Source organism: Grammomys surdaster, unplaced genomic scaffold (assembly GCF_004785775.1).
Source record: "Grammomys surdaster isolate TR1022 unplaced genomic scaffold, NIH_TR_1.0 100, whole genome shotgun sequence".
NCBI classification, from domain to species: Eukaryota; Metazoa; Chordata; class Mammalia; order Rodentia; family Muridae; genus Grammomys; species Grammomys surdaster.
The window spans coordinates 11,113,543-11,124,609 of record NW_021604579.1 but is presented as its reverse complement, the minus strand read 5'-3'; the positions used below and the strand labels follow the sequence as shown (position 1 = coordinate 11,124,609).

At 53.4% G+C, this 11,067-nt stretch overlaps 1 protein-coding gene across 3 annotated transcripts in view; it reads left to right on the top strand.

Moving 5' to 3' along the window:
- The first annotated feature begins 30 nt into the window (after nt 1-30).
- The window catches only part of Lrp8 (LDL receptor related protein 8), a 68,810-nt gene continuing 57,773 nt past the window's right edge, over nt 31-11,067 (top strand). For all 3 annotated transcript variants that reach the window (XM_028785926.1, XM_028785909.1, XM_028785917.1), the window contains exons 1-2: nt 31-136; nt 844-963. In XM_028785926.1, coding sequence (XP_028641759.1) covers nt 31-136; nt 844-963 — 226 coding nt within the window. The remainder of the gene's footprint in view (nt 137-843; nt 964-11,067) is intronic.

Sequence of the window (11,067 nt, the reverse complement as noted above, 5' to 3'; positions counted from 1 at the left end):
GGGCGCGGCGGCCGGAGCCCCGGGCCCGCCATGGGCCGCCCAGAGCGGGGCGCGCTCCGGCCGCTGGCGCTGCTGCTGCTGCTGCTGCTTCAGCTCCAGCATCTCTCCGCAGCGGATCCGCTGCCTGGCGGCCAAGGTGCGTACGGCGCTTCCCGGGCCAACAAAGCGCGGCCGGGAGGAGGGGGTGCTGTGCGACGAGGCCCCGCGCGCGAGAGGCTCCGGGAGCCCCAGCTCCCTGGATTTGCCTTGGACCCCCCGCTCACGTTCTGGTTACCGGAGCTCTACCCCGGCTCCGGGCGCCCTCTTGGGGGATGGGCGCCGCCCCTCCCCCCGGCCCGTGAACTTTGCGGGGGGTAGTCGTTCAGGGTCTGGGGTTTGGTTTAATTTGACACGCGCGCTCCGTCGCGATGATGAGCGAAGCGTTACAGTCTTTTCTGACAATGCGTTTCCGGGGACCCCTGCGGGCCGAGGAGAGTGACAGGTTGCGAAGGGATTGAGCCCCTGCGCCCGGTGTGTGTGTCGCCAGTGTGCGGGGCTTCCCGCAGGCTAGGTCTGTGTGGACCTGACTTGCGTTGTGTGTGAGGGTGAGTGTGTCTGAAGGCGGGGTATAGCCACGGGCCGTTAAGCGTGTGTCTGGTCTCGCTGTGCCATCAGTCGGTCCTGCAGTGGAAGAACCCGTGGCATCCTGTCCTCTCTCCGAATTAAGGTGCTTGGAGCTCCGGAGCTCACCGGTATCTTCCCTCTTTCCTATCTATACCCGCTGGACTTCTCGGCAGCCAGGGCTGCACGGTGGGGAGCGGGCTCCTGTTCAGTGACCCAGCTCACAACCCCCAACCCCCGCAGGGCCGGTCAAGGAGTGTGAAGAGGACCAATTTCGGTGTCGGAACGAGCGCTGCATCCCCTCGGTGTGGAGATGCGATGAGGACAACGACTGCTCGGACAACAGCGACGAAGACGACTGCCGTGAGTCGCGGCGACCAGGGGAGGGGAAACCGTGGGGGGCGCCATGCTCCGCTGCGCACATGGCTGCATCCGTCATGGGGCCACCTGCCCCAGGCTAGCCGCCTTCTTCTGGGCTGGGTGGCTCTTAGCTGTCGGCGGGAGCCGGGTGGCAGGCGTGTCCTGCTTAGGGTGGAGCCCAGCGCGGCTTGCTGGAGCTACTAGCCCGAGACTGTGGGCGGGGACGCGGCAACCCCCGGCACACCTCTAAGCTCTATGGATCGGATCCCCAATCTGGACCCCACTAGGCGCGCTCACTTCAAAGTTCCACGCAGCTCGGGCCGCGAGGGGCTCTTTCCTTGCTCGGTTTTATGAATGAATGGGTTCCCCGGGGCCAGTGATTGGCTGCACAAGGACCACCCCATAGGCCTGTGGCCGCAGCGGCCAATCCTGGGGCTGGCGGTGTGCTGTAAAGGGCGCTAGGCCCTGCCCTGGCCCGCCCCGGCCGCACCTCCGCGCGCATCCTCCGCGTGGTAGGCTCAGGTCCTGGTCACAGCCTGCTGCCTTTCTGTCGAGTCACCCTTCAGAGAGCGTTTTCTTCCTGCCAGCCCATTCTGGGTGTGAGTCATGGGGCCAACAGCAAGGAGGGGCTCAGGAGGAAGAGTGTGTTTCCTGGAAGCCACCAGAGCAACGGCAGAGAAGGCAGGCCAAATTCGAGCCCCAATGCCTTTGCTGAAAGTGGCCTTTGTACACCCTGAGCTACTAATGGAAGCTCCCTCTTGTGCGGGCGGGTATTCAGGTGGCTGTGGGGCCGGCCGCAACGGAGTCAGCAGGCGTTCTCTGCTGTGAAAGGAATGCAGTTCTGGTACCAAGAACCCACACTCTTCTAGGCACATCTACCTAGGAGGTCTTTTAGTTGTTATTACAGAGGCCTGCTGTCTGCCTGCTGATGTTGGGTGGATAGGATCAGGCCAGCCCAGCAGTGTGGGAGCACAGTGTTAGAATGGGGAGGGCACCAGGTGGCCACATACTCAGCATTCAGGAACAGTAGGCAGAGCAACACTCGGAAACCGTCTGTTAAGTCCTTGAAGTTTCCTGATTTAACATTTTTTGGGGGATGGGGTACATGTATAAAGCATGTATGTGAAGATAAGAGTGGAACTTGTGAGAATCAACTCTCTCCTACTTTGTTGGTTCTCTGCCTCAAACTCAGCATCCTCCAGCTTGCCTGTGGTGCCTTCACCAGCCCAGCCATCTCACCATTCCTCTTGAGTTCACGGGCAGGCAGAGATCTTCCTTGAGTTCTTTTGACTGTTCTCCAGTCAGCCAGCAGTTCACTCTGGACTAGCCTAGAGCAGGGTTTTGGGCATACAGAGCCTGACTGCCTCAGTTTCCCATTTGAGCTGTAACTGCAGCCCGTGGAGGGCTAAAACACTCTTCACAGTGGTTTACATTACAGATGAAACGGGCTCCCAGGTTGAGTTACTTGCTCTGTGGCTACTGAGTTGCCAAGTGGAAGCCTGAATTTAGGCATCTTCTATCAGTGTTCTTAACCTAATCCTAATTCTATGCTGTGGCTGTGGTTGGGTAAAATATTAGAGGGAATCTATGCCTGGGAGTTGTTCTGGTTTTCTTAGAGGGCCACACACAGGACAGGGTGCAGAAATAGAAACTTCATATCTTATCCCCTTGGCTCTTTAAGACACTAGTCTGTGAGTGTGGCTGTGATGGTTTTTGTCATTTTGTAGGTAGAGATAGGCTCGGAGAGATGGAGTGTTTTACCCAAGGTGACACAGCATAGGCAGGATGGATGGCAGATCTTGGTTAAGACCTCTCTGTGTGCCTGTTAGCTCAGGGCATGAGTTGATGTAGTGGGGAGTGTGGGGTGGACAGGAGGGCCTGCTGCTCTTCACTTATGAAGGTATGTAGCATGACGGGCAAGGGTGGCTGGTAATCTGAGCTGGGATTAGGAGAGCTCTAGGCGGTCTGGCAGCTGCTTTGGCCTGAGACAGGTGAGGCAGGGTTCTAGGCAGGTAGTGGGCAGATGTCTGTGGTGCCGACAGTGTGGAGTAGAAAGTGTGTTGCACACAGCCTGACTCCACTGAGCTTCGTCAGGTACACCAGGATGCCTGTCTCTCCGTTCTGTATTAGATCATAGGAAGTCTTCTCATGGGGCTGGCAAGAAGGGGAGGGGAAGGTATTTGGAAATTCTTCCCCCACAGAGCTGTAGAAATAGCTCAGCAGTTAAAATGCTTCGTGCTCTTGCAGAGGACCGGAGTTCAGTCCCAAACATCCATACCCATGCCCAGCATCTCACAACTGCCTGTAACTCCAGCTCCAGATCTGATCTGGCACCCTCTTGTGACCTCTCTGGGCACACAGACACTGAGGATACACCATTCCAGGCCACCTGCCCAGACTCACTCCATTCCTGATACTTCACTCTGCTCTGTCCACAAGGGGCCTGGTGGCTCAGTCTCTTTGCTCCTAGGCTGCAAAATAGAGTAGGGACAGAAGCTGTAATTTGTAAAAATGTTCAGTGTAGGCCCAATGAATCCGAGCTTCGGATACAGCCCAAGTACCCAGGGGGCTGAAGGGAAGGAGGGAGCTTTTGTGATGAAGAGACTGAGACAGGCTTTCTATAGAAGGCTACTGCAGAGCTCATTCCTTAAAGAATCACTGGAGACTTGTCATCTTAAAATAAGGGACACAGGTGGGTCATGGTGGTGCGTGCCTTCAGTCCCAGCACTTAGAAGGCAGAGGCAAGAGGATTTCTTTGAGTTTGAGGCCAGCCTGGTCTACAGAGTGAGTTCCAGTCCAGCTAATGTTACGTAGTGAGACTGACACAAATAAAAGGTGCCACAGACCCCATGCTACAGAGGTGACTGCCAATGCTCAGAGAGGTAACCCGACTCTCAAGTCACACAGCTTGTCCTTGGCTCTGAAACTCACACTGAGGTCTTCTTAGTCTTGATCTTTATCTTCAGGGAGGGCTCTTGGCTCACAGCTAGGGACCAGGGAAGGGAAGCTTACTGGAGCTTCAGTTCCCAACGTGCCTTCAAAGCAGAGGAAGGGTCTGACGCCCCAGGGCTCCAGCCAGGGGAAGTTGGGTGGGACTCCAGCCCGTGGGCTCACATAGGCCTGGGTTTCCTGTTGCTTCTTGGTGTCTGGGAGCAGAGGTTGGGATTCTGGTATCTGGCCAGGCCTTTGCTCCTGGGCCATCAAACACAGCACCTATTCACACTTGTCAAGCAGCCTGGACTGCCAGGCAGCTAGCCCAGGCCATGTGCCTCTGCTGGTGCTCCTCAGTCCTGAGAGGCTTGAGCCATTTCCACCTTGTAGACGCTCAGAGGGGTAAGGAATATTGTGTTTAAGTAAGATTGCTTCAATGTGCATTCAGGCATGCATCCACAGAGCCTGCACAGGTCCCCCCAGGCCTCCATTTCTCATCCTGAGATGTGTGAGGCTCCCCCCCCAACTGCCTCAGCTCCTGGAATGCTGGTCTGTTTTGTGGGAGATTAGATCAGGAAGCACCCCTTCTGTACTCACCTGCTTTTCCCTTGCCTTAGCTATCTGCCAGCATCCATCCATCCTACTCAGTGAAGAGCAGCTACAGCCTAGCCTCCCAGGCTTCAGGCCCACTAGTTGGTCCTGGCCAGGCTATAGGGCTTGCCTGGTGGTGGCCTTATGAATGATGACAGTTTGGCTACAGGTCCTGGCCTGTGATGTAGCACACATTTGGCTGTGGGGTGCAGTTAACCAAGACACCAGGTCCCACTTCCTTGCCCCTTTGGATAGATGACGTCATTGACAGAGAGCTGTTCTTTTCTGAACCAAGCTGTTCTGCCACTTTAGCACCCTGAGGATGGAGTTGTACTGTGACCTCTTCGTTGGCCTTCCTTGTCCGGGCCCGGTGCCCACTGCCCTCCAGTCTTTTCCAGCATCTTCCTCTGAGCCTGGCCACCACTGTAGCTCAGTCACCTGCCTTCTGCTTCTCACCTTCGTGTGTGCTGTGTGCCTTCCCAGGACACTGTTCTCTCCCATGCTCCCTGCTTTCCCAGTGTTTCTCAACTTGTGGGTCGTGACCCCGTTGGGGGGTCACAGATCTGATATTCTGCATATCAGATATTTACACTATCATTCATAACAGTAGCAGATTACAGTTAGGAAGCAGTGACAACATGATTTTATAGTGTTAATATATAATAAATAATAATATCATAATAATATGAGGAACTCTGTTAAAGGGTTGCAGCATTAGGAAGGTTGAGAGCCACTGTCTGAGACTTAGACAAGGGGTTGCCTTGAAGAAGGTGCCACTCTTCCTCAGGCTGAGATAAGGGACTTGGGAATACTGAAATCCCAACTCTGTGCAGCCCTGGATCAGATAACCCCAGCTGTCCCTTCCTGGCTGAATGGCCCTGGTGACAATAGTTTCTCCTTCTTTAGAGACATGGGGTTAACTGAGAGAATGTGCTCAGTGAGCAGGAGGCAGTTGATTGGTGGCAGTGGGTAGCATGGTCGGCGAAACTCAGCTGAACACCTCTAAGGTTGCTACTACAGCAGCCACCCAAACCCTACTCCACGACAAGAGTTTCTGAAGGCTCCAGCAGGGTGTGTGGCTTCAGGCAGGGGCAGTGTGGTGTGTGTGTGTGTGTGTGTGTGTGTGTGTTCAGGCAGATGGTACAGCCACAATAGAGGCGGCTCCAAGATGACCTAGAGGTGCAGAATGTATCCAGGGAGGGACTGGGGAAGAAATGAATCTAACAGATGTGGCTGGTCTCTGAAAGTAGGCTGGGGCTGGGAAGGGCAGGTCCTGGTGGGCAGCCTCCTGCTACTCTCCTAGCTGTGTCTGCAGTACCATGGCGCTGCAACAGGCTCTGAGCTAGCCTTGCTGTTTGTGCCGCTGGATTGTTCCAGCAGGCCTTGAGGCCTGAAGGCTCTCCCTTGGGCGTTCCACGGCCCCTCCTGGGTCAGAGTCCCCTCAGTTTCTGAGGCTGCAGCTGGCTCATGGCTGGTGGCTTCCTTCTCTTCTTCCTCCTCCTCTTCCTCTTCCTCCTCCTCTTCCTCCTCCTCTTCCTCTTCCTCCTCCTCCTCCGCTCCTGCTGCTGCTGCTGCTGCTGCTGACTGACTGACTGACTGACTGACTGACTGACGGACAGACAGCTTTCCTCCCTGGAGAATGCGGTAGCAGCTGAATCCGAGGGACCTCAGGGACAGAGGAGGAGTGGGACCCAGAGGGCTAGTGGAACAAGCATCCCTTCAGGGTATAGTCAGGTGGCATTCTCCTGGCTTAGGGTGAATAGTCATGTCCCCAAGGTCCTCATTGTTCCAGGAAGGTGGCTGGGCCCCAGCTGGGTCTCTGAAGGTGTAGGTGCCTCCTGTCCCAGGGTACCTTTCCTTCCCCTGCCCTCTCTTTAGTCTCAGGTTTTCTCACCTAGCCCTGTGCACCTTCCTCTGGAGATCTCCAGCAACAGGGACTGGCTGCGGCCTGCAGGCGTGTCAGCAGGTTATTCTCTTCAGCTCTTCTTATCTCGGTTTTCTTCTTATTCCCGGTTTAAAGAGGAAACAGCAGCTTAGAGAGAAATGGCTTGTGTGCTGCATATGGCCTGGTGCTTCTGGACTGGATCTCTGCCATGTAAAACTGACTCCCTTAGCACCTCCTTCTCCTCCCTCCCTCCTTCCCACCCATACTAGTCCCCCTTCTCATATTTATTCCTCTTGAGACATGGTCTCACTCTATAGACCAGGCTGATTTTGAATTCACAGTAATCCTCCTGCCTCAGCCACCTGGACTGCTATGATTACAAACACAAATCAGCTTCTCTCTCAGCTTTGTCCACCTTGTTGGGGTCAAAGGACACATTGCTCAGTCCTGTCTCCCTATGGTACAAGTTTCTGGTCTGGGAGCAGGACTGGAAGGGACCTTCTCTGGAGACCCCATGGAGTCCCAACGCAGGCCCCCTTTCCTAGCCTCATGGGCTTTTGTTAGTTGTGCCATTGAGAAAGGCGGACCTGACAGTGGCCCTGGAATGCAGTGTCAGCTCCTTATCACAGTTTCACCTGCACTCTGCCTCCTGGCTTCCAGACCGCTGGTGCCGTCAGGGCCCATTCTCAGAAGCAGCTCCTGAGTAGGACTGGAAAAAGGAAAGCAGACATCCTCCCTCCCACTCTAGCACACCCACTTGCCTCACCTCTCTGTTCTGTATCTGGCTAAGGGATAGACACATACTTGCCACACCCAGAGCTTTGGGCTCTGGTATTGGGAACTGTAGGCATATACTGTCCTGGCTAGGCCCTGCCTGGCCTCTCAGGATGTCTAGCAAGCACAGTAAAGTGATTTATTCTGTGTCCATGGCTTCCTGAACGTGCTGTCTGCTGGGTCTTACACTAGATCTCTAAGGAAGACCTGGCAGTATGTGATTGTATGTCATAGATGACAATGCCAAGAACCAAAGTCGCTTGCCCTAAGCCAACTGACTGGTCAGGAGTAGGACTTGCTTTTGGCAGTGCGGTCTGCTGCAGCTGAAAGGAAGAGAGCAGTTCACACACATCAGTCAGGACAGCATGTCAGACTTATAGGTGTGCCACAGCCTCCCTTTCCAAGTATTCTAGGTCTCTCTGCCAGCCCTTGGCCTAGGGTGTGCTGGCTCCCTCCTGAGCAATACTGGCCTTGGGGTGCACATGGCCGTCAATCAGGAAGGACCCCTGGTTGCAGCTGTTTTAATTATCAGCCCCTAAGCTCTTCTTCCTGCTACAAGCTACTGTGTCACCCACCCTGGGGATGGAAAGGCCCAGGATGAATTTAGGGGAGAAGAGAAGGCTCCCATTGTGGAACCCTGCACAGTACCAACTCGATGCTTCTCACCACCATTCTGGTCTGGTCTCTGTTCACTGGAGGGCCAGTCCAGGACCCATAGCTAGGAGAGTTGGGCACCTTGGGAGTATGGACTCTGGGATCCTATCAGGCCTCTTGAATGTCCTGATGACTAAGTTACCCAGTACTATCCACCCAGTTTCCATGACCCCTCACTGCCTTTACCTACATCCTTCTGGATTTATTAATTTTATGTGTATGAGTTTTTGTCTGCATAAATATATGTACCACATGAGTACCTAGGGCCTGTGTGGGTAAGAAGAAGGTGTTATTGGAATTGGAGTTATGGATGGAGGTTGGAATTGGAGTTATGGATGGTTGTGAGCCACCATGTGGGTGCTGGGAATCAAACCTGGGTCCTTTGCAAGAGTAACACATGTTCTTAACTGCAGAGCTGTCTCCAGCCCCAAACACTGCTTTCTAGAACATGGCAGGACAAACAGGAGAGAAAGCCTTCCTGGAAAACTGCACCCACCAAAGCCATGGGAGTGGTTCTGTGGCCCCTGGTGGTACCCCAGACACTGGCCTGGCTTGTCACACTCAGTGCCACCCCACAAACATGCATCTGGGAGGCCGACAAAGGCAGTATGTAGGCCCCACTGCCCTGAAGAGGCATTTCAGGCTAAGGAGCCTCACAGGACCTTCTCAGTTACTGGGAGTTCTGGAGCCACAACTTCAGTTGATTCTATTCCTTTTTATTTTTCCTTACAGAAATAACCTTCTCTGATTACATGGAAGTAATTCTCTTCAACAAAAATGAGGCCCCATTATTCAGATCATTTTCTCATATCATGTATAGTGTCCCATGCCACTAACATAGATGTACATTGTTTTAATGGACTGGATTATACTTCCCTACGAGGATGGCCCATAGTGTGGTGACGTGTTCTCCTGTGGATAGAGATGTCTGTAACTCCAGCTACTGGGAGGCTAAGGCAAGAGGACCTTGAATCTTAGGCCCGCCTAAATTCTTTGGTCTTTGTAGTTAGACTCTAACTAAAAACAAAACCAAAGCAAACTACATGAAACTGAGACAGACAACAAAAGATGACATCTTAGGAACACCCTTGTATGCCCTAATGGCCCTGGTGTCCAGCCAGCCCAAAGGATCCTAAGCACAGGGGCCACCTTGTCCCAGCCCCATGACACAGACAAAGTAGCCATATCTGGGTCACACAGAGCAGAGATAAACGACAACTGTGTTCTGGCCCAAGGACACTTACCCACCAAAAAAACCCACAATATAACTAAACTATTGCTTCATTTGTCTCCACGCATTAGTAGACCCCATCTCCCTCTTAACTTTGCAGTGATTATTCTGTTTCTGTCCCAGATTGGCCGTGTGACTTAGACAAGTGGCTTCCCCATCTGAACTTCATTTCTCCCTTCATTCATTGGTCCTTCCTTTATCTGTACTGGTGGGCCGTCCGAGCATCAAACTCCTACCTGGGTCTGAACTCAGGGCTGGAGTGAGCCTGGGGCATGGGAGACTAACCTGAGCTAGATATTGGTCTGGGCCTGGAGAGAGCAGTTGGGCGTTTTAGGATCCAGAACTCTGCCACAAAGTGCAGGCTTCTTTGGCTGCTTCCCCTTCTGTGTGCTTAAGTTCCTGGTTGGGTTGGATACGTACCGTGATGGAGTCCAGAGAACAAGCGAGGCTCAGCTGCCCCTCAAGCCATCCTGAAGCAGCCACAGCATGGAGGTGTGAAGACCAGTGGAAGAACATTCCCATCCCCTTCCTGAACACATGATTCCTGCATATGTCAGCCGCTGTCCTCCGTCAAGGGCGCAGCAAGAGGGCAGCTGCTGAGAGAACAGCAGGAGAGACAGATGTAGGTCAGCTGCCCGGAGGGAAGGAGGTGGCCAGGCTGCAATAGTGCCTCAGTGGTCACTCCCATCCTGACTGCTGTGGGGCTCAGGGCAGCTTCTAGGTGGCCCCAGGAGCTGCCTCACCCTTGGTTCACAGTGGGTCCAGGGAGACATCAGGGACATGGCAGCTGATGAGAGGCAGGAAGGTCCCACCAGGCCCAGTTATGCTGCCTGGCTGAATAGCTAGAGGCAGCACAGGCTTTCCTGATGGCCTGAATCCAAGGACATTCAAGCCAACCCTCCTGCATGCCCACTTCCTAGACCTTGATCTACCATCTGCTGCCCATCACCCTTAAAGTCCAGATTCTTTATTGTCTGATTTAGAGACAGAGAGAACATGATGTTGGGTAAGTAGGGAGATGAGAAGAATCTGAGAGGGATTTGGGTGGAAGGGAAAAGAATATCAAAATACAGTGTATAAAAATTTTTAGTTTAAAAAAGTCCCTTCTTGGGGGCTGGTGAGATGGCTCAGTGGTTAAGAGCACTGACTGCTCTTCCTGGAGGTCATGAGTTCAAATCCCAGCAACCACATGGTGGCTCACAACCATCTGTAATGATATCTGATACCCTCTTGTGGGGTGTCTGAAGACAGCTACAGTGTATTTACATATAATAAATTAATTAATAAAAAAAAAAGTCCCTTCTTTTGGCTGTACCTGTTTGGGAGCAGGTGTAATTAGGAGGGAAGTGACTGTTCTGGACAAACCAAGGTGACACCCTTCTACTCCTGCCAAGGTTGTCCAAACCAAGCAAAAGCCCCCCTCCTCCCAGGCTGTTGTGGCTGGGATTTATTTGTAACTAGAGAGGTGCCAGCAATCTGTTACTAGCCTGTCCTGTGCCTCTGCAGCTCGGGCCACAGCCTGCGATGTGCTATCTGGCTCCTCCCTGAGGATTGAGGTAGTTATCCACAGCTGGGGGCCAGGCTGCAGGCCCATCTTGCCAAGTGGCCACTTGGCAGGCCCATGAACCTCTTGGGAGGGGTCTCTACTCTTTGGAAGTGGGGTACCTCTAGGTCATACTCAGCACAAATCCTGTAGGATTCTGTTGTTTTTCCCTGAAATTCAGGGAGTTCATAGAAGCCAGAGTCTACCACAGTCAGGTCCTAAGTATGGAGGCTCCAAGGAGCTTCAGGAGGCTCACATCCAGAGACAGAATGGGGAGCTTTGGAAGCTAACCCTGTGGACCCTAGGGGCTCTGCCCTAACCCTGAGGCGACATAGTCTGAACTGTACACAAAAAGAGGAGACCATGTCAGCAACATGTGTGTGTGTTAAGTGTGTATATGTGTGTGGTGTGTATGTGGTATATGTGATGTGTATGTGTGTATGTATGTTTGTGTATGTGGGGTGTGTGTGACATGTACGTGTGTGATAAGTGTATATG